The 23,136-nt window shown below is 38.3% G+C and overlaps 3 protein-coding genes across 7 annotated transcripts; 2 read left to right on the forward strand and 1 right to left on the reverse strand.

The window, feature by feature from the left end:
* Nucleotides 1–10,534: 10,534 nt before the first annotated feature.
* fahd1 (fumarylacetoacetate hydrolase domain containing 1) lies at nt 10,535–11,618 on the reverse strand. Its single transcript, XM_042392864.1, has one exon. The coding sequence runs from the start codon at nt 11,498–11,500 to the stop codon at nt 10,838–10,840; it is 663 nt and encodes a 220-aa protein (XP_042248798.1). The 5' UTR covers nt 11,501–11,618; the 3' UTR covers nt 10,535–10,837.
* A 191-nt stretch (nt 11,619–11,809) lies between these two features.
* LOC121884175 (hydroxyacylglutathione hydrolase, mitochondrial-like) lies at nt 11,810–18,153 on the forward strand. 3 transcript variants are annotated; one of them, XM_042392855.1, is made up of 9 exons: nt 11,810–11,983; nt 13,726–13,910; nt 15,679–15,743; nt 15,952–16,069; nt 16,190–16,298; nt 16,486–16,589; nt 16,835–16,936; nt 17,048–17,127; nt 17,272–18,153. In XM_042392855.1, exons 1-9 carry the CDS (start codon nt 11,917–11,919, stop codon nt 17,369–17,371), a joined length of 930 nt encoding a protein of 309 aa, XP_042248789.1. In that variant the 5' UTR covers nt 11,810–11,916; the 3' UTR covers nt 17,372–18,153. The 3 variants fall into 3 exon arrangements, with proteins under 3 accessions (XP_042248789.1, XP_042248790.1, XP_042248791.1); XM_042392856.1 differs by lacking the exon at nt 11,810–11,983 and adding an exon at nt 12,074–12,239; XM_042392857.1 differs by lacking the exon at nt 11,810–11,983 and adding an exon at nt 12,074–12,212.
* Nucleotides 18,154–18,681: 528 nt separating this feature from the next.
* LOC121884174 (hydroxyacylglutathione hydrolase-like protein) lies at nt 18,682–23,086 on the forward strand. Of its 3 annotated transcripts, none has more exons than XM_042392853.1 (9): nt 18,682–18,802; nt 19,035–19,189; nt 19,823–19,887; nt 19,988–20,105; nt 20,258–20,366; nt 20,608–20,711; nt 20,959–21,060; nt 21,633–21,712; nt 22,096–23,086. In XM_042392853.1, the coding sequence occupies exons 2-9, from the start codon at nt 19,085–19,087 to the stop codon at nt 22,244–22,246; spliced, it is 834 nt and encodes a 277-aa protein (XP_042248787.1). In that variant the 5' UTR covers nt 18,682–18,802; nt 19,035–19,084; the 3' UTR covers nt 22,247–23,086. The 3 variants fall into 3 exon arrangements, with proteins under 3 accessions (XP_042248787.1, XP_042248785.1, XP_042248788.1); XM_042392851.1 differs by having other exon boundaries at nt 19,046–19,189; XM_042392854.1 differs by having other exon boundaries at nt 19,046–19,189; nt 21,633–21,731; nt 22,096–22,186.
* The last annotated feature ends 50 nt before the right edge of the window (nt 23,087–23,136 follow it).

Genomic DNA, 23,136 nt, shown 5'->3' on the forward strand with positions numbered 1-23,136 from the left:
AAGTTTTATCTGACATGACATCTATCCAGAGTGCAATATTTCAACCATTTCATGAATCCAAAATGTTTTTCTCTCTGTCTGTTCTTGTTTTACTGTTCCCTACTTTATTTACTCTCACAAACTCTAACTTTATTTTCTCTCCTGCCTTCACCAGAGAGAAATCTGTCTCTTTCCCTCTCTACCTCAGTCTTCCTCTCACACTACTTGTCCTCTCGCCGCTTCCACACAGTGAGACCACATGTACAGTCTTAGGCCTGCGTGTGCGCTGTGGCCTTTAATTATGAGAGAGATGTCAGTTAACTCAGAAAGCCCCCTCCTTCCTCTCTGGGCTCAGAATTAGCAGCAGTGCTCTTCTCTTTCATGGTACACTATCCTGCATGGAAGAAAGAAGAAAAAAACATCTGCTCTGGTGGAACAACCAAAAAAGGAACCCGCTTAAGATCTGATATATACACTGAGCTGCAGATGTTTTTCGTTTTTTTCTTACAATGCATGGAAGTATGCCTGACCATGTCTTGCATTCAGTGATTAAACCAAAAATATTCAATCAAATTGATTACTGTAAGACTGAGCTTTGTTTGTGGAATTGCTAGCGGTTTGTAAATGAGAAAAAAGGACTGGCTGCCTGCATGAGCACGCTTATGTGTGTATTCCTGCAATTTTTGCATGCACACACACCCATTGCTTTGGCTCCCTCCATACATCTTGCCTCCTCTAATTCCAGTCAGTATTTCTGTCACATTCCCCCTCTGTTTTATATGTCTGGCATTAGTTTTTAGTGGGCCTCACTAAAATTCAAATGTGCCTGGCTTGCTTCATCTGTGCCAACTTTTATTACTCTCTATTAGCAGTCATACTGGTAGCCTACCTTTTCACTGTGCCAGCCCAGCAACAGGCATTACCAATAACTGATTTCCCATGCTGCCATCTGGGAAAGATGTTAGTATCAATCATTAACATTCATTGTCTTGTTGAGCAGTCTGATAGGCAGTACTATTATACACAGGTGTATATGTTTCTTTTCTTTTCTTTTCAGTACTGTTTTATTATTATTTAACAGAATATGACTTCCAATACAGTATTTAAGATAACATCATGGAACGTACAGTATGTGGGCCAAACTAAAGCAAGTTTTAAATGGAGCTAAGCAACTGAATTCCAAATACTGCTTTTACAGGGATCACACTTACCACAAAGTGATATTCATGAGATCCAGAAAAGATGGAACAGCCAGGTCACTGCAGCTTCCTACTCTTCTCATGCTAGAGGGGTGTTAACTCTTGTGCATGATCCCTATATGACCATTACTGACTTAAGAGGCAGATACTTAAGGCAGCCTTCTTATAGACACTTTGAATATTGTCAATATATATGGTCCTGATGAGGATATTCCCCTATTTTTGAAAAAAAAAATCTATCCTGCCTCCCAGGTCGTTATATCATAGGGGGAGACTTCAACTGTGCACTGGAGCCCAGTATAGACAGATCAAAAGGGTCAGATATGTCTTACTCACAAACAAGAAAGACCCCTAAACAACTGATCCAAGATTTTAATTTGTGTGAGGTTTGGAGGTCATTTAAACCAGTATCCAGAGAATATTCTTGTTATTCTGCCACTCACCAAACCTACTCACGTATTGACTATTTCTTGGTTTCTATGGGTCTGATGTCAAGAATTACAAATTGCTGGTATGACAGTCTGGTCATTTCTGATCATTCACAAATTTCTTTATTGTTTAATAACTCTAAACTTGTTATGAATCCACCAAGGTGGTGTTTTCAACCCAGATGGCTACAAGAAAGAACATTTATAGAATTTGTAGGAACACATATTGACCTCTATTTTAATACAAATACTAATGAGACCTCTCTTTAAATCAAAATTAAACTCATTGGAGGGTTGTATTAGAGATCTGGAAGATAAGGTTCCTACCCAAGAATTTTTCTTCTCCAGAATTACAAGCAGAACTTTTGGTCTTGAGGACACAATATAGCGAATTATAGAGTAACCAGACAGCCGCTAGCTTACTGTGATTAAAACAAACGTACTATGATCAGGGAGAAAAGGCAGGTAAAATATAGGCTTGGTATATAAAAAAATTACAATCTGAAAGAGCCATCAATGCCATTCAAATTAAAGGTAAAATGACAAATGACCCCTCAGAAATAATAATGCTTTTAGAATGTTTTATGAAAAACTTTATAGATCCCAACATAAAGATTCAGGCCAACAGGACCATTTTCTAAGCGCATTAGATTTCCCCATCTTGGCTGATTCAATAGAAAAACTAGACAATATTTTAGGTGCTGATGAACTCTCAGAAGCCATCACCAGCATGAAGGCGGGAAAGGCAGCTGGTCCAGATGGACTTCCTATAGAGATTTATAAACATTTTAAAGATAAGCTGATACAAACACTCTTGGATATGCTATTGAAGTCATACAAAAAGGAAGACCTGCCACCGTCTCTCAGAGGGGCACTAATCACTCTGCTGCTAAAAGCAGGAAAAGCTCCCACTGACTGTGCATCATAAAGACCTATCTCTCTGCTCATCTGGCAAGGCTGAGACACCTTGAAGAGTTACTGCCGGATACGATAAAAAGATGACCAAAATGGCTTCATCCAGGGGAAGCAGGCTTCTCATAAGGGCATTAAATATCCTTTATGAAAAAAGAGGGTCACCGAACACAGCACTGCTGTCCTTAGACACAGAGAAGGCTTTCAACCGAATTGTCCGGAAGTATCTATTTGAAGTGTTGGAGTGGTTTGGAATAGGTGAAGGCTTCCTGAAATGGATTAGGACAATATGTGAGAACCCAACAGCCAAAGTAGTAACAAATAATATTACTTCTACACCTTTCTCATAGTGCAGATCTACATGTTAAGGTTGCCCCTTTCCACATTGCAATATGTGTCAGCAATGGAGCCATTTGCTATGGCTATTAGAGACTCTCCATTTATATCAGGGATCTCAGAGGGTGACTCAGAACATTGAATATCGCTTTACGTGGGCAATGTCGTCCTTTTTTTCATCAAACCTTGAGTATTTCGTGCCATCTCTGTTAGACTTAAAATAAATATGAATAAATCAACCTAGAATACAAACTCCATTTTCAGTTCCTAAGGAGGGATTCACCTATTTGGGAATTAAAATCACACCTGAAATGAATGATCTGGTTCTGGCCAACTATAATCCTATTGTAGAGTCTATAATAGAATCACTCAACAGATGGACTTTAATTCCAATCTCCTTAATTGGTCACATTAACATCTTAAATCAAATGAATATATTACCCAAATTGCTCTATTTGTTTCAATCAGTTCAAGCCCTTACCCCCACCTGAGTCATTTTTTCAAAGATTTGAGAAAGTATTTATCAACTTCATCTGAAACAATAGATGCTCTAGGCTCCACTTTACTCTACTATACCTGCCTTACAACAGAGGGGGTTTAAATCTCCCCAAGAGAGCAGTCATGTGCGTTACTTCTCCCTAGAAGAACCTCCAGCCTGGGTCAATATCGAGACATACTCAGCTCAAGGGTTACTGCAGCTACCTTTACTCTTCTAAGCCAAAGAGGTTGGGGAAAAACACAAAAAACCTTTCTAAAAAATACTATGTAAATCTGGCAAGAGGCCCAAAAATACAGGAAACTCCCCTACTGTTAGGTTTTCACAGCAAACAAGGGATTAAGCAGGATAATGGGTCTATACAATGATGGAATGTTAACGTCATTTATTGAACGATAAGAAAAGTATGATATGCCTTCAAAGCACTTCTTTACATTATTACAAATAAGAAATTTTATCTCTGTATCTCAAAACCACTCACTTACTCAGCCACCTCTCTCAATGATGGAAGACATTACAGTGAAACACACTGTTGGTAGAGGTCAGGTATTGCTGCTCTATAAAATGTTTGCAAATAAGTCAACTGAGTCTTCAGAAGATAAACTTAAACGCTGGAGGCTAGATATACAGGAGGAAATCTCAGAAGAGGAATGGCATGAGGTATGCCTGAGGGCTCAAACACTAACAATTAACACGCAGTTGCTTAAGTTGCTGATATATATAACATCATCAAAATTACATCACCTTAATCCCAACATGCCAGACACTTGCTTTAATGCAGAAGGAACACCCCTTCACTGCTTATGGGAATGTGATGTGGTCAAAAGTTTTTGGAAGGAGGTTCTTGACATTGTTAGCCAGATAACAAAGCTGAAAATCCCTTGTTTGCCAAAGTTGTGGATCCTGGATATTTATCCAAGTGATTTTATTACTGAGAAGGGTGACCTTGCACTAATAGACTTGTGTCTTTTACAAGCTAAGAGAGCAATAGCTATAGGATGGAAAAATGTGACCAAACCAAGTATGAGTCAATGTATCAAAGATCTATCATCATGTGTTGCTATGGAGAAACTAACATACATTGCTAAATGAAAGCGAGGAGTTTTGGGAAATATCTAGGGGAGCTTCATGGAGTTTTTGAGACAAAATGTTGTTAATGACCAATAAAGCCAAAGACTGGGTTTAGGGTGGGGCAACTGGAGTAGCCCATGTGATCATCAAGATTTCTGTACATTGTAGTTACTGTAACATCTGTATATTCACCTCTGTTTTAATTTCTATGTTTTTATTTACTTGACTAATGGTATACTGTATTTCCTGCCGAGACTGACCATTTTATTAATATGTACTGTTTGTTATAATTGAAAAACCCCAACAAAAATATTATTATCTACAGTTGTCATTGATCACAAGTAAAGATGTGAGAAATGCAATTAAGGCGAATGAAAGAACACACAAGAAAACTTGAGGAATGATTGAGAATATATTCCCTAAAAGCAAGACATGTAGATGTATGTTGATGCTCATGAGAAAGATCTACTTCTGTCATCTGAGCAAACAAGCCACATAATATGACCTCTGGTCTGTGTTAACACATATTGCTGCATATGAGCTCATGAACAGCCAACTTCCATTTGTGGCTGCTGCAGGCAGCATTTAGTCATATTTTATGGCTCTGACATAAAAATTCATGATTTTATTGTTTCTATAGAGTGAGGTCTTGTCACAGATTCAGACTTTGAATAAAGACTTTTATTTTACATTTCCATAAACGATTTATTATAGGATTCATCTCCTTACTAGTATAATATTTCAGACTTAAGCAAAAAACTAAAATAATTCAGATCAGTTTAACCAACCATTTAGTTTCTGAACATCATAAAATATATAAGAAATATCAAAAAGACTGTTTTATAATTTAAAATTTAAAAAAAATACAGTAATAAAAACAGGTAATACTGCATCATCTTAGCTTAAAGTCCTCCTCCACTCAAAAATGTATTTTTTCTTGTGGTCACTTCACTTGGATGTTTGACCTTCACAGAATGAAGTATGTGCAGAGTTTGACACTAGAAGCCTGAGGGGGGAAAGTTTCTCTGCGCTCACCTTCAATCTGAGTTTAAGGTGTTAACCTACAAACATGATTTTGTGACATCACAACTAGTTTTTGAAGCCAGTCGTGGTTCAAAATTGCAACCTGTGTCTAGAAACTTGACACTCAGCGCACATACACTGAGAATGGACTTTTCATTGAAGCAGGAGACATCTTGTGTCCAGCAGTTAAACTTTTGAAACTACAAATATTTACACATTGCGACATTTGTATATTCATAGATTCTGGTTTTAGTAAGGGAGAACGAGTAGATGTAATTTTATGACTTTTTAATGAGGGAATTTTTTTTGTGGAAAACTCATAGCAGACACAAATTACTATTCCAACTCGATTATTTTTATATGTCCTAAAACATGTCTGGGGGGGCACCTTTAATAACTGCAGCACTGCATTTTTAAGATTTTGCACACATCAATTATTGTATCATTTACTGCAATGATACAATTCAATAACATACAACGTGTTGTTAAAGTCCCACAATAATTGCAAGTTACACCGGCTCTCCAGTGACAGATTTAACATTTTGGGCTGTTCATAAAAACAGTTGTTGTTGCCCAACACACCCTGAGCTAGAGCCTGGAGGTAACAGTTGTAAAAGATGTCAGACTCAACACTGACACCACATCCAAATGATTGAAAAAATAGCTTTTCACTTTGAAATACGAGATACTCTGGATGACATTTGTTTAAAACTACAAAAAAACAAATACAAAAATTACAGGCTCATAAAACTCCAAACCTCCCCTCTCATGGGGACAGCAATTTGTTTAGCTTTGGCTGGTATGCAGCTTCCAAGGATTTGAGCCCACAATTTAATGCATGCCATCAATTCCTTCCAAAGAGGATTTGTTTGCACGAGTGAAAATCGCCCAATTTGGCTAGAGTTACAGGCGATTGTGACTATTTGAGATTAGGCGTGATGAGGGATGTATATTTTGTGTGGTGACTCTTATTTGGGAATAATGGGCACATGGCAGACTAATCAAAAACACTCTGAGGGAGGGATGAACCACTCTGAAGGCAGCGCTGAGGGAAAAGGGATGATTCCTACACAGCAGATAAAAAGCAGAGTGTAAAAGCGGTTTCCCTGTGAGGAGCCACAAATGAAGACGGTTCGTACTGAGGACTCCACACATTTTCCACCCATACCACAGTCTCCTTCGATTGAGGGGAGAAATGCTCTGGGATTTTCTCTCTTCTCTGCGGTTTTAGGCCTTACAGTATCTTGTTAAATTGCGACTCCAACTTTAATTGATGAGAGAGTCATTTGGGTTAGAGAGATTTTCAAATAGTCATGGTAGCTCAATGCAAATTGGGGAACTTTTTGGGGATATGGGATTAAGAACTTTTACAATAGGATTTTATAACATTGTTTTTCTGGACATGTTTCAGCACATGCTTCTACTGCCATTTTAGTCTACAAAATACAAACACTGCTCTGCTTATTGTGCCTTGATTGGAAAATTTGAGAAATCAAAGTTTAAAGAGAAGCATGCACTTGGTTGATGAAGTACTAACTGAGACACTGTAGCCAAACGGATGGAAACCTTTCACATGAAGAAATAAAACTGCATTCTTATAGCAAGAACATAGCTCTTCTGGAAACATGCAATAGTTTTGTGAGTGCATTGGTTTTTATTTGGCTTATAGAAATTCACAAGAAGCAAATCAAACACTGAGTTTAGTTGTTAAATCTACAGTATGTTCCATGCACAACCCACTTTGCCTTCCACCTGCATCTTCAAACAAAATGTTAACACACTGCGTGCAGTCAATCACTCAGAATGAAAGAGGTTTGCACCTGGCCTTCATGCATGGTTTCTTTTCATTTGCCAAAGACCCCATTCATTATTTGACAGGAATGAATTACAGCCTCATAGTTTGGCCTATAAAAAATGGCAAATTTGATTTGCTGCATTGTTTTATTAATCCCCAACCACCCACTTATTCATTCAGCGGGAGACAGATTAATTAAACGCACTGTAAGTGTTTGCATATATAGGAGATCCAGTCAAAACGTGTCAATGATTTGGCACACATGGCAAACTGTAAGCACGGGGGTTAAGTATGTCCAATTACACACATGTACTGATGGAGACACACACAGTAGACTTTCTGCTCTTCCAAAAGTTAAATAAAATCAATTTCCTGGCCATGTGAGCGCATGTCTTTTTGATGCGATATGTCATATGCATCCTCTCTGACTCAGTCCCTCCAATGCTTGTGTGTGTTGGTGGTTTTTTCTGCTAAGAATGGCTTCACCACAGCACCGTCTGGTGACATCCAGTACGGCACGCACATCCAGGCATCACGAATGGTCATTTTCTGAACACACACAAAAAAAGGGTGGTGAGAAAATCACATTTTCAGATGCCTAAAGACAGTATATTCTAGCATTGGAGCGTTTTATAATCTAAGAGACGTCAACTGAAATGACGTTATTCTAAAAATTCACATTTAACTGGAATTTACTGTTTGTGAGTAAAAAAAGCCACATAAGTGATCTCCCCCTCATGATCCATAGGAAACATGGATACATGTTCAAGCCTGTATTCAAGTGGATTTCCATGCGAACCTGAGAGATTTGACCCAGTAACCTGCAGCATGATAGATACCTTTGCACTGAACTGACAGCTATGAACAGACGTTAGACAGAAGTAACATGTCATGTACAGTAATTTAGGTGTGAAACAAGTCTTGTATTCAACTGCCTGTGTATCAGTTCCCTTTTAGTCTATATGAGCACCTACTGTATGTATGAGCACATACAATAAATGTAAAGGATTTACTTTTTTACATCATGCAACCTTCACAGCTAACAAAGTACAGTATGAAAATTGTAGATTTTTGTCACTTTTTTTTAATCAGTTTTAGTTGGTATGGTGGCAGAAAAGCCACTGTTTACCAGGGGAGATTCCCTCCAAACTCTGCTTTTTGGCTCATTACACCTGGCTTGATTTCATGTCATGAGTGACATCATTGTTAGCGCACGTTAGGTCGGAAGACTGTGGTCTCCACGTAATCCCCTCACGCCTCAGAAGCGTCACATATACCTTCTTGGGCTCCCGCTCAATGACAACACACCATTTCACAGGGTGAATGCTAAACCAGAGCCGAGCTTGAGCTTTGAAGCCATTGTTAAAGCCTGCAAGGGTGTAATACCTTCAGTCACACAGGGACAATGAATAGTATGATTCATATCTTGTAAAAGACGACACCTGTGAGTACACGCCATACTCTAACCTGGTGGAGGAAAACATTTCCCAGATCCCAAGTCTAATTGAAATCTGTCATAACTGTTCTGATGATGGACAAATATAACCCCAGAGTCCCCTGAGGGCCAGGGGCTCAGGTCCTGTTAGTCTTGGAGATAACATGCCCTACAGGTGTGGGAAGATGATGTACACAGACTCGGGTTACAGCAGACTGGCTTGGGACAGGTTGATGGAGGCTCTGATTGATCCTGAAAACAGAGAAGCCTGTGGGAGAATTGTAATTGAACCTGGAACAGATGTTAAACAGTCCAGGAAGAATAGATGTGGTGGAGCCACAAGGTCAAATTTACAGTGTATGAATAGAAATACCACAGTTTATATTGTTTTGTTATATGGTGTTGGCAGGGAGTCTTGCTGTATGCAAGGGCTAACCAGACAACATGCACTGAAGGGGTAACAGATATCACTGTGCAGCTACAAAAATGTATCAAAACCTTTGTTAATATGCTAGTTTTCAGCAGAAACTAGCACATGAACATGTCAACTGGGTGACCCCATCAAACTCTCTGAAGAAGACAAGTCTCAGCTAATTTAACAAGTGGCATAATGTGTTCCAAATTTAAGAGGAACCACGAGTAGCTCGTGCCAAACCATCCATCAGTGCTCTAAACTCCCTCACTAACACGACTATTCTCTCAACTTGAAATCATCTGGGATAAACTCTATTTCACAGCTCAGCTGAAGGATGGACCACATGAATTCAGTTTAGTAAAGTGACTGAAGAAATATTCTCTGCTGTGAGGCGGCTTTTATCCAAAGCACACAAGCTAGAAAAACACACTATAATGCTTATGGTGTCATGAGTTCAAAATGCCATAGACGTTAGTCCCGAACATCTGAGGGATCACAAGATGATTCAAAGGATAAAAAAAATAAACATTTTGTGTTATTTCTGACTTTTCTCTATTTTTTCACTTTTTCTTGTGAAATAATTGTTATTTTCACCACCTTAGGCTGCTAAAATCCTTCCAATAATAGAAAAATCACTCTCATGTTCATGCAAGGCCTTAACCTGTGATGAGAGGTCACAAGTGTGCTTCATTTGAAGGGCCAAAAAGTTTGGGAACCACTGTTTTATACCATAGAGTGAATAAAATATTTTTGACTGTCTTGATACCAATAATACAGTTAACTGTGCTTTAATACAATACCTAATCCAGAGTAGAGGTAAGCAATATCATCCCTAAAAATAATCATTAAAAATAATTTAAGTTATTGTAGCTATGATTGCCAAGAAGGGAAGCATTTAATGTTCATTTCATACAACTAAAGTCTACATTCAAGTATTAATGGATGGCGTTTGAGGTGATGGAGGCAAAAATGTGATCTGCAGAGGTGGAAACAAGTACATTTACTCAAGTATTGTACTCATCTTCTATTTTAAGTACTTTACTTCAGTATTTCCAGTTTATGCTCCTTTATACTCCACTACATTTGAAAATATTGTACTTCACTTCATTTATTTAACAGTTAGTAGTTACTTTGCAGATTAGCATTTTACATATAAAGTAAATGATCATCTTATAAAGTATATTGCTATAGTGTATATTTAACTCTGTATTATACAGTAATAATAAGGGGCATTTTGTCTGTATAATGATTACTATTACTTTTGATATGCCTTAGAGTGCATTTTGCTGATAACACTTTGACTATGACTTTAGTAAAATTATGAATGCTTTTACTTGTAATGGAGTATTTTTACAGCATAGTATTGCTACTTTTACTTAGGTAAATGCTCTGAATACTTCTTCCACCACTGGTGACCTGACACAACGACAGTGACAATGGGTAAATACTTTTCATATCTCTGGTTTAAGTAGATAATACAATGAAACAGATCATAAGTACACTGATGTTGCTGAGATCAATTCATGTAAGCCTAATCATAATGACATGTTTTTTTAATTGGTGGAAAGCGTATTTCTTTACTGTACAAGACAGCTTGGAGGTATCTGCACCATGGTCCCTCATAGTGGCACAGCACTGCCACCTGCTGATCCACACAGACATTGCAAAGAAACCGAATATTATGCTCAACCTTCCAGTCAAAACACATTTTCCATGAGTATTTCTGGCTTTTGGTTTGACTGCTTTCACTACTGATCGTGTCTGTCTACTTTGAAGGTCATGGTGACAACGTCCTCGATCCCAGCCTGCAGCTCATCGTGCTCCTGCACGGCTGACACTCCTTTCGGGGTCCCGGTCAGGATGAGATCCCCCTCCTCCAGGGTGATGAAGTCGCTGATGTAGCTGATAAGATAGGGGATGGAGAAGATCATCTGGGAGGTGCAGCCGCTCTGCCGCATCTGGTCGTTCACCTTCAGCCACAGCTTGACGTTCCCCGGCTCAGGGATGCGCTCTTTGGGGATGAACTCACTGATGGGGCAGGAGGTGTTGAAAGCTTTAGCCAGGGTCCAGGGCAGACCTTTGGACTTGCACTCGTCCTGGACGTCCCGGGCTGTCATGTCCAAGCACAGCGCGTAGCCTGCAACGTGGTCCATAGCGGCGGACTGAGGGATAGCTGTGCCCCCTTTCCCGATGACCACCCCTAACTCCACCTCATGGTGCAGGTTGCTGGTGTACAGCGGCACCAGGATGGGGGAGCCCTCTATTACATATGCAGAAGGTGGCTTCAGGAACAGGACCGGCTCGGTAGGAACCGCGTTTTTCAGCTCTTTTGCGTGGTCTGCGTAGTTTCTCCCAACGCAAATAATCTTCCTGCCCCATTCCCAAAACCGAGAGATGTTTCGCGCAGTCATTGTGGAGAAATTTGAAGGTTTGTGCCGCTCTAAAGCAGTGAGCACCAGTTCAACTAAACTTTGACCAACTGACAGGTCGTTGCAACCAGATTATTTACCTACGGCAAGCCAGCAGGGACATAAAGTGAGCTAAAAACTCAAACCAAAGCGATTATGTCAATGTTTTTTAGACGTTCTAAGCAGCCAAAAAATAAAATAATACGTCTCTAACATTATATTTTCATCTGTATGGATTCATCCTTGAAAATTACGTAAATAATCAAAATATTGATGTATTTAGCTAATTATTAACGATCCACTCCCCCAGAGTAGATTGGTGGAGCCTGGGAGGTGAAAGTTGAAAAGGAGGCGGAGGCGGAATTGAACCAAAACTAAACCATTCTGGTTTATACTAAAGTGATAAGGCTGCTGTGGTTATGTTACTCAGGTCACTTGTAGGGAGTGCCTGCACTCTAATAGGAGCTGCAACCGCATTAAAACTTGGTACGTCGATACTACCTTTTTCTTCTTCTGTTAGCATGCTAATGTTAGCTTGTATACTTTAATGTGAACGACACAGTTTGCTAAGTTGTTATTTTTTCCTGTTTCGTCACGTCTTGAGAAAAAAGCTGTCAAATCAACACAACATGGCCTGTCTGAGCAGACATCTGCACTCTCTTACATCATCTCCCCGGCTGCGACGGTCAAGTTAGGTCAATGCTGTGTTAGCCAGGTGAACCGATATAACGCGTTTTTACAGGTTAGCATGAAAGCTAGTGTTGTTTACTTTATGTTGGTGTCACATTAGCCATAAATGCTCGTCCAGCCAGTTTGTTTCTTGGACCGAAGTGCACCAGCTGGGCCTATGCTCGGGTGTAACGTTGCGTCCGATTTAGATCTGAAACTTAAGTTAAGACCAACTTAAGGTTACGACTAGTGCACCGTTTAGACCTGTAAGTGTTGCTCCTGGGTGTAACCTTTATGGAGCAGGTGTAAGAAGAAAAGTCAGACTGGTATCCATGGTAATAATAATTACAGGAAAAATAATGATCACACAACCAGAAAAGAAAAACAACGATGGCAGCGCGTCTTGTTTACAAGATAAACAAGACGAAAAGGGCGTTAAAACGAGAAAGAGTCGTCCGTGATCAGCTGATAGGTTTCGTTATGGCAGGCAAGCCCTGTTTGAGCTTATCGTTGGAAAAATAATCATTGTTTCTCACTAAAAAATAGTGAATGACACATTGTCTTGTTCTGAAAAGTATGTCAAGAAGTTTGAGAGAGTCATGTTTTCGGCGGATTTTTAAGAGCCGATGAATCCTTTTTGGCTTTTGATAAAAAGATTTTCCGTTTCCTCAACTGTGCACATTCCGCCATCGCATTGATTGCACCGGGGATCGATTTCCATGCTTACAGTTTGTGTTAGTGCTGTTAAATTTAGCTTTCTATGCTCTGTACACAACTTTGTTTATCTAGTAGTAAAATGTATTCTCCTTTTCTTTCGATTTGCGTTATCCATATCTTCCATAGCTTGTTTGAAGGGAGAAATTAGACTGTGCTTTGGATAGAAGTGCGTTGCTTGGCAACAGTCATCGCTTCGCGTGTATTCACGTGGCATCATAAGACCAGGAGCAGCTACGACCACTCTGTAAATTCATATAATAAAGTCGGATGTAGCTAAGACCGGCGTCGCTGCATGAAATAAACAGTTTTTTGGGAAAGAGCTGCCTGTCATAAAACCAGAGTGTTTTATAATGATAAAAGTAGTCATTTAAAGTCCTCCTCCACTCAAAATTCTGTTTTTTTCTTCTTCAGTTGAATGTTTGAGTTTCACTGTGCAGAATGATGTATGTGCAGAGTTTAACACTATGTTTACACATTCATCTGCGGGGGGAGGAAAGTTTCTCTGTGCTTATTGAAACAGCTTACAGATCCACAGCTTGGAGCCCATCATGGTCCAATATTCAGCTTACACAAGTGTGATGTTGAAATTTGCAGCCTCTAGCGCTCATACACTGAGAACAAACTTTACAGTGAAGTAGGAGACATCTTGTCTTTTGAAATAAAATATAGTTGCATATTCATAGATTTTGGATTTTTTTTAATGAGGGCGAAGGAGTCAGTGTAATTTTAAGAATTTTAAAGTGGCTTTTGTCTAGAGGGGGTTTTTAAATCTAACTGAGAGTGTCTTCATGTTAGTCTGACATTGGTATCTGTCAGATATTGATGTGTATCCTCTCATGCAGCACCTGTGGAAGTCAAGGCCCAAGCAGCTGCTCTCCTTCACAGCGCAGTGAGGAAATCTTCTCTGGTGGAACAAGCAAACATGAGGATTGAACTTCTCCCAGCACTCACTGACAACTATATGTACCTTCTGATTGACGTGGACTCCAGAGAAGCAGCTATTGTTGACCCAGTGGAGCCAATAAAGGTCTGTCATTGTATTACATTACATTATATTTTACTATATTGTAGCCAGGTAGAACTGACGTTACAGGGCAGTTGTTCTGGCTGGACCGGTAATTCAGTGCATGGGCAGTGATTAGGTAATAAAAGGGGACCTGTTGGCAATCCGCGTGGGTTATTCTGGGCTTTGTCTCCTCCATGAAGGACTGATGCGCTGCTTGTGGCGTGGGGATCACGCCGCTGAGGCCAGTTAATTGAGTTTGGCTGTATGCAGGTCCTGCGTGCTGCTGGACCGCCTGTACGAGGTATATGTATGTTTACATTTGGGGGGGTATATTGTATGTCTTTTATGCTGTATAATGCTGTATAATGTTACATCTATATATGTGTTATTAGTGCTACTTGAACATGGGTATGGACAGGTTGTTGGGGAAATCTGACCAGGGATCTGATGTGTAGCTGGTGGGTTTTGAATATATTTTCTTTTTGGTTTGTTTCTGTTGTGAGGAGTAGTCATATGGGGTTAATTATATTTTCTTTTGTCTTGTTTTGCAGCTAGCAAGCCACTGCCTTGCTGCTCTTACTTTTTTTTCCCCCTTTTGTTGTTTTGGTTTAATTGTTTGCTTTGGTGCCACCTCATGCTGCTGTATATCTGGTAGGGCAACCAGTGATTTGATTGTGAGCCCACTTTGCACTGGGTATGCGTGTTTTGTTGGTCACCTTAAACTAATGAATGTTATCAGATGGTTTGGGTATGACCTTTAAAGTGCTGCTGAAAGTTAACGACCTGTTTCTTGGTGCCTAAAACTGTTTTTGTTCAACCAAATTTATAATTTTATGTAATAAAGATTTATATTTTAATAATGCTGCTTTCTGGCCCTGTATGCCTTAACAGTGTTTGAACCTGTTGCCTGTGGCTACGGAGTGCTACAATATTATAATAATATATCAGTGGTGGAAAGTAACTAACTTTATGCATTCAAGGAATGTACTCGCATACAATTTTGATATAATGTAGGATCTTTACAAATAAAAGTCCTACAGTGAATAATTTTTATGGTGTATTATCGATTAATGGACAAGTCAATTGACAGAAAAGTAATTGCCAACGATTTTGATAAACAATTTGTTTTTAGTCATTTTTTTTATGAAGAATGCTAAAATTTTCTGGTTCCAGCTTCTTAAATCTGAATATTTTCTGGTTTCTTTAGTCTTTGACAGTAAACTGAATATTTTTGAGTTGTGGACTATTGGTCGGGACAAAACAAAATATTTAGGTTACATCTTGGGCTTTGGGTAACAGTAATCAACATTTTTCTCTCTTTTCTGACATTGTATAGACCCAACGACTAATTGATTAATCTAGAAAATGATTAACAGATTAATTGAAAATGAAAATAATCATTAGATGCAGCCTTACATTATATTATATATGTTGTATTATTTCATGCTTCAGATTAGGGCTGCAACAAATTATTATTTTCAGTAACTATTAATCTAGCCTACATATTATTTTTTCATCTATTTCATCCTTTTTTTACTCTGTAAAATGCCAGAATACGTCAGATGTCAAGATATTCAATTTGCAATGATACAAAACAGAAAAAAGTGCAAATCCTCACATATGAAATGCTGTAACAACAAATGTTTGCCATTTCTGCTTGATAAATGACAACAAATAAAAACGATCATCAAAATTGTGGGTGAATAATTTTCTTTTAGTCCGACTAATTGATTAATCGACTAATCGTTTCAGCACAACTTCAATTAGACCCTTTTTGTGCTTTTTACAGGTTGTGGAGGCCGTCAGAAAACATGGCGTAAAACTCACAACTATTCTGACCACCCATCACCACTGGTAAGCTACAAGTAAAATTATGCTGTTTTGAAAAATGTAGCCGAGGTGTTACAGTGGCTACCATATGCATGTTATATGCACAATAGCATTTTAAATTCACTGTCTAAACAGCCAAAAATGCCAATATGCTAAGAAACCATTATGCCTGCATGAAACTACCTTTAGTAGTAAATAACAATATCTTACACTGATCATTTTCTCTCTGTAGGGATCATGCCAGTGGAAATGAGAAGATGGTGAAGCTAATGCCGGGGCTGAAGGTCTATGGAGGAGATGACAGAGTTGATGCGTTAACAAAGAAAGTTTCTCACTCCAACAGTTTCAAAGTAAGACCATCAAACCGTGTATCCTACAATCCAAATGTGCTTTTTTTTAGATTCTACATCAGTGTTACAGAATCTGATACAAGCTTACATGTTTGCTCACTGGTGTCGTTCTTTCCTCAGATTGGATCTCTCAGTGTCAAATGCCTGTTTACACCATGTCACACAACTGGTCACATCTGCTACTATGTGACCAAAGAAAACAGCACTGAGCCTCCAGCTGTTTTCACAGGTATATATCTAATTACATTAGCCCTCTAGATCAGATGACCAGTAGAAATAAATAAGGGGTGATATCATAGCAAAACCCTTAAATCTGTCAAGCTTGACCTATCAGTATTGATGCAGCTCCTAAACAAGTCAGCACATCAGTCATGTGTGACCTTTTTAATACCCTAAGGACACTTCTCTCTGTGCAGGGGACACACTGTTTGTGGCTGGTTGTGGTAAATTCTTCGAGGGAACCGCTGAGCAGATGTATAAAGCCTTGATAGAAATTCTGGGACGCCTGCCTCCTGAAACAGTAAATATGATGCAATGTGGTTAACACTCGATCTGTAGTGTCAGTGTAACTGGTATTATTGATTGTGAATCATTCTTTAAGTAACTAGTAAGAGTTAAATGTATGTTTTTGCAGTTTTTAAGATAGAAAAATCATCATCAGAGATATAAGATACATTTTTCTTTTTGGGGTTTTGAAAGTCTCTAATATTGATGAAATATATTTAGCTTGAATGATCTACTAACTGTAGTGTGTTTGTGTTTAAGCGTGTTTACTGTGGTCATGAGTACACCGTCAGCAATCTGAAATTTGCACGTCATGTGGAACCAGACAATGAAGTCATTCAGAAGAAGCTAGCGTGGGCAAAGGTATTTGATTGATGTGTCACATCCAAGCAATTATTGCCTCAGTCGGATAACTAGCAATTCACTAATGAAAATAAAAACACCTTTTGCATGCGTGTATTTATGTTTCTGCAGGAGAAATGCAGCAGCGGAGAACCTACCATCCCATCCACTTTGGCAGATGAATTCACATTTAACCCTTTTATGAGAGTAAAGTAAGTAGAACGTGATTAATACTTATTATTTCATCTATTTTGTTTCAGACTTACAACATGTACTGTAAGTGTCCATATAGTTTGTTTACAGATAATTACAGTCAATGTACAGCCTGACTTACTAATTTTTTCTGTTTAATTTAGAGAGAAGTCTGTGCAAGATCATGCAAAACAAACCAATCCGATTGAAACCATGAGAAGTCTCCGGAAAGAAAAGGATGGCTTCCGTGTGCCGAAGGAGTGATGCACTCATGCCGCAACAGCTTACTGTTTCTGACCAACTGCTTACAACAACGCAAGATGTCAATTAATAGCATAGTGAAGGAAATATCTGCAATTCGTCTTCAAAGCCACTTGAAATAGATCTACTACATGCACTCTCAGTCAAGGCACAAACTTTTTATCACCATGTTCAGCCCTAATATGGCTATAAACTTATCTGTCATTATTTTAGTTGTGTTGAGCAAATGTTTGGCTGATGTTGGTGTGATAGTTTGAGGAATTTATGGCCATTAACTGAATGTTTTAAATGAGAAATCAGTTTGTTAATCTGTAAATGGGGAAAGTTCTAGAATCTATTTAGTATTATGTTGTAATATATTGATGTACAAACTACTGTTTCATTCAGTGTTTCAATTTGAAAAAAGACAAGGATTCGCTGAAGTGACATATGTTGGAAAATATGTAAAAATGTAAATTGATCAAGTAATTTCTTTATCTGCAAAGAATTGTTTTATTCTGACCTGGAATGTTTCCTCGTAACATTTCTTCTAATAATTGTTTGGAAGCTGTTAATTTGTTTTTTCATTGCGTAGAATTTAGCACAAATGCTTTTTATTTTGTCCTTTTATTTAAAAGCATTCTGTGAGCAAAGCATTGCCTACTTATTAGGTGAGGTTAAATGTTATATAAATGTTAAACGTTGCATACACCTAAAGCTCTTTTGCATGTCAAGTACGATCTTACAAAGAATATTGCATGTTCTTTGGGAAAAAGCAATAAATACATTTATTGTAAGTAAAAGTACAAGTCTTGCATTTAATTTGTACATAATCACTATCAACGAAATGAAGCAAAAGTACTCATTATGCAGAATGTTTGCAGAATCATTGGATCACTACAAAAGCACCAACATGTTACCAACATTTTAATGTTGTAGGAGATTGAGGTGGAGCAAATTTTAAACTACTTTATATAGTGTTGGGTAGATCAATCTCTAACAAAGCATCATCTTTTATAAAATTATTAAATCTTTTATATGATAAAAACATTACCTGTAAAGTTAATTAATATCTCTAGTTGTCAAATATGATGGAGTAAAAAGTGCATTTGTCTCTGAAATATAGTGAAGTATAAAGAAATAGAAAATGGAAATATTCAAGTAAAATACCTCAAAATTGTACAATATTTGAGTAACAAGAGCATTTGGTTTATGAAGTTATTTTACACCAACAATTTAAATGTATTTATATCATTTTGTAAATCATTATATTTTTTAAAAATAAAAAAATAATTGTCGGATGTTTCCGGCTCGATTAAAACGTCTGAGTTTTGACTTGTTGGCTCGATGATGTCGCGATAACTTGCCTGAATGCAGAAATGTAATATAAACATTTTCCAGAGCATCACAGCCGGACAAGAATATAACAATATAGTCGTTACCAGTAAAACCGAGGTAACTGTGCTTATATTTGACTTGTGTAGATTGTTTAATTTGACATTAACGTAAAGCAACAAGGTGACAAGTTAGTTTATGACACATCACCGGTGGATGTTTGAAAAGAAGTGTACATTATCGTGCTTGTATTGGGTAACGTAATGCTTAGCTTACTGTTAGTCATACGGTAAGAACTGATACAGATTCTGGTTAGATAACTGACGATTTAAGTTCATATTTGCTGATAAAGCCTCTTCCTAGAGTGTCGCGCAACCTAGTGCGCATGCGTGTGTGGGTGCCATGAAGGTAAAGGTGATCTCCATCCTGGAGGACAACTACATGTACCTGGTGATTGAAGAGCAGAGTAAACAGGCCATAGCTGTGGACCCTGCCGTACCACATCGGGTGAGAGAAACATTTTGTTCAGTCTGTGTGATGCACATTGAAAATTGGTCTTTTTTTAGAATTTATTTGCAGAAATAACAAAACAATAAAACATGATAAATTCATGGATAAAGTGCTGGTTAGATTAAAAGAAAAACCAAGTATGTTTAGAATGGCATTTTACCCACCCCAAAAATAAATAATAAATACATTTAGATATGATGATGAAAAGATGAAAAAAGCAAACAAAAACACACAAATAATTGTGAAACACATACTCTATGAATAACAAAAAGACAAAAGTAGAGAAAAATCAATAATTGTATGCACTGACAATGAAATAACTGTGAGATTGTTTTCATTTTTAGTTAATCTGACAATTACCCAATAAATAAATTGGTATATAAAAATCTCAGAAAAATAGTGAACATCACTATTACCATAACCCCAAAGTGATGTCATCAAATTGCTTGTTTTGTCCAACCAAGAGTCCAAAACCCAAAGATATTTAGTTTACTATCACATAAGAATAGAAAAGGAGAAACTAGGTAATATTTGGCACTTTTGCTTGAAAAATTACTTAGATGATTAATCAGTACTCAAAATTGTTTCTGATTATTTTTCTGTTGATTCACTGACTTTTTTTTTTAACAGCTGCTAGAAATAGTGAAGCGAGAGGGCTTGTCTTTGGTGGCTGTTCTCACCACACACCATCACTGGTAGGAGTGTTTACTTCAAGAATTATAAGAACATATCAGTGACAGAACACCCAAACTAATCACTGCTAATGTTAATGACTAACCTGTTGTCGCTGGTCAGGGACCATGCTCGGGGGAATGAGGCTCTGGTGAAGGAGGTTCCTGAACTGAGGGTGTATGGGGGAGATGATCGGATCGGGGCTCTGACTGATAAAGTCACCGATGCTCAGGAACTGAAGGTGCCCACAAAGTAAAAGGAGTAAAATGTCTTTACTTAGTCTTTGCTCCAATTATGAATTCCAAATGTAAATTGTACCAAAAAACTTCAGATTTTCTTGTTATGTCTGTTATGCCATATTGTCTTTTGATATTGTGTTTTCTCCATTCGCAGTTTAACTCCATCAATGTGAGGTGCCTATTTACTCCCTGCCATACCTCTGGTCACATGTGCTACTTTGTTTGGGAGGATGAGTGCACTGACGCCCCTGCTGTGTTCACAGGTCTTTGTTTGTAAACATAAAAGAGCTGGTGAACCAGTTGAAATCTGAGAAGTATATTTCTCCATACAGCTCATACCTATAGAGTACACCATGACATATGCTAAATTACCTCAGTTTTAAGTGGCTAGAGATATGAATCCTTGTTGACCAGCATACTATCCATTGTTCTTGTTGTATGGGAAGACATTAACTGACCAATGCCCTTTGTAAGATCCCAATTGTCCCTTCTTTTGGTTGTCAGGGGATACGCTGTTTATCGGTGGATGTGGACGGTTTCTTGAGGGTACGGCACAACAGATGTACCACAATCTCACCCAGGTGCTGGGCTCCCTACCTCAAGACACGGTACGTGGAAGCAAAGATGTTGTGTGCAGCCCTCGCGTGGTTAACGAGGGCTAACATGACATCAGATAAGAGCTGGCGCAAGACTGAGTCACAGTGATGAATAAACACACACACAATGAGGGGATTCAGTGCAGCTGGCAGGTCCTCTCTCCCTTTGTTGTACAAAGCATCACACAAATGGCCAAAAAGATACTCCACTATGTGATCTAAGTGTGAACTTTAAATAATGCTGTTTTTTCATCTATAGAAGGTGTTCTGTGGACATGAGTACACCATTAAGAACCTGAAGTTTGCCATGCTGGTGGAGCCAGAGAATGAGAAGGTTAAAGAGATGCTGAGCTGGGCCAGGGTGAGAAATATACTGAAAACTGCTCTTTCTTACTGTCCACAAATCCCATGAAAAGACCAACATCCATCTCTTAATGCTTAATACCTGTCGTTCCTACTGAAGCTACGTCACAAATATGTACTTTCATTTTTTCAAAATCTAAATACAGTAATTACCTAAAACAGCTGGGCATTGTAGTTTTTAGCAAGCTTTACTCAAACAGGAGTAAACAGTGCATTAGCTTGGGACTATTTTCAGCAGTGGATTAATACACATTTGGTGCTCTACTGCAGTGAGTATTTACAGTAGCAGCAGGAAGATGTATGTGGGATTGATTCAAAATAAACTACAATGCCCATGTTCATTTAAATAAAGGAGCATGTCATGTGACTCACTGATGTGTATTCAGGACAGCGGTAGAATTAGCTATGTTATGACAATACTTGCTAGTAGGATTAAATCATTGTTGTTTTTGGTCTTTTCATGGGATTTATTTGCAATAACAAAAACATAGATAACGCCAGTCTTATCCCATAAACACAGGTGATACATATTTATTTTACCCAGTTGTCTGAAAGTCCTTGTGTTGACAGGCAAGAGATGATGATGACAAACCCACAGTGCCATCCACCCTAATGGAGGAGTTTGAATACAACCCTTTCCTTCGCCTCTCGTGAGTTTGGATACATACAGTTACGTATGAAACATGAAAGGCTGTTCCAAGTGCAAAATTAAACAGCTGATATTGTTAATGGTTCTAACAGGCAGATTAAAGACTAAAGGGCACCTAAAAATCTCTCTTAACCACTTTTTAAATTCAGATGATCTTGTTTTATATTTATTTGCTGCTTCTTGTAGTGTTTCCAGTGCACAACTTATGTCTGTACTGGTTCGCTCTTAAAAACTCTGTATGTTACACTGGTGGAATATAAGTACGTATTTAAGTTTAAACTAGTTCATTTGGTGAGCTAATGTTTCAAGATTCTTGCCACAATTCTGTATCTCACTTTGCCTCAGTATGTGACATTTCTGTGGAATCTTTTTCCTTTACTTTAGGGAGGAAGGAGTGCAAAAGTTCACAGGGAAGACGGATCCGGTGGAGGTGCTGAGGGTCCTGCGGAAGGAGAAGGACAAATTCAAGAAGCCCAAGGAGAGACTTCCTCCCCATGCCATGTTGGCTTTAGAGTGGGGGCTCCTTAGACCCTGAAATCCAGTTTCAAAGCTCTGAACTCCGGACGTGCTCAGCCAACGAGTAGGAACGGTGTGAATGAATAACTGAATGCAGCAAGACACAAAACTGCATTTTGTTGCTTTTACCCTAAATTTAACTCATTTATACTGTTGGGGGGCCTCATTGACCTTCATGGGCATATATATTATTTTAGAAATGTCTGCACAAAAGGCCAGTATAAAGCTGCTTCCATTAAATATAAACTACATTCATTTAAGGGCTGGTCTCCCAGTCTGTTATGCACAAACTAACTACACCATGTCACATCTGCTAATACAGATTCCTAATGAAAAAACTTGTAAACTGTCTGTCTCACTGTGTCTAGTTTATTTATGGTAACTGGTGTTGGGAGAAAGATAAGCTTCATTTCTTTATGAATTATTTATATCAGAATGTTTCTTTTCCCTGATATAATATGCACCTTTTTCTCTCAGTGCTGTATTGCTGTAATGTTTTATTTCCTGTCACTGCCAGTGCATTTTACCTACGTTGTAAGTTCATGCTAACGCTCTCATATAACTTTTTGACTCATTTCAATTTGGACATACTATTTTCTACAATGGCTCTCTTGCTTGCTTTTGCAGTCAAAAGCTACAAATTTAATTTACCATCAAAACAATTCAAGTGAATTTGTCACATACTGTTGACTGCACTTTGTAAACACTATTTTGGAGCAGGAATCTGATATGTTATTGCTCATAAACTGCACATGGGAGGAGAAAACATGCAGTGTACATCATTATGAATGTAAATTGCTGCTTTTCAAGTTTGCGAGAGCTTATAACTGTACAGCAATAAAACATGATTCTGAATCTATATTCTGTCGGACATGTTCTTCACATATTTTAAAAAGAGCTGACGAGTCA

The sequence above is a fragment of the Thunnus maccoyii genome, chromosome 18 (assembly GCF_910596095.1).
Source record: "Thunnus maccoyii chromosome 18, fThuMac1.1, whole genome shotgun sequence".
NCBI classification, from domain to species: domain Eukaryota; kingdom Metazoa; phylum Chordata; class Actinopteri; order Scombriformes; family Scombridae; genus Thunnus; species Thunnus maccoyii.

Bases quoted from the DNA above. Each gene is read 5' to 3' on its own strand.
- fahd1 (XM_042392864.1), bottom strand. From the start codon at position 11,500: ATGACTGCGCGAAACATCTCTCGGTTTTGGGAATGGGGCAGGAAGATT.
- LOC121884175 (XM_042392855.1), top strand. From the start codon at position 11,917: ATGTTACTCAGGTCACTTGTAGGGAGTGCCTGCACTCTAATAGGAGCT. The intron at 16,070-16,189 runs GTAAGACCATCA...TTCTTTCCTCAG, and splicing joins CTCACTCCAACAGTTTCAAA to ATTGGATCTCTCAGTGTCAA. The intron at 16,937-17,047 runs GTATTTGATTGA...ATGTTTCTGCAG, and splicing joins AGAAGCTAGCGTGGGCAAAG to GAGAAATGCAGCAGCGGAGA.
- LOC121884174 (XM_042392851.1), top strand. From the start codon at position 18,719: ATGCAGAAATGTAATATAAACATTTTCCAGAGCATCACAGCCGGACAA. The intron at 18,803-19,045 runs GTAACTGTGCTT...GCCTCTTCCTAG, and splicing joins TCGTTACCAGTAAAACCGAG to AGTGTCGCGCAACCTAGTGC. The intron at 21,061-21,632 runs GTGAGAAATATA...TTGTGTTGACAG, and splicing joins AGATGCTGAGCTGGGCCAGG to GCAAGAGATGATGATGACAA.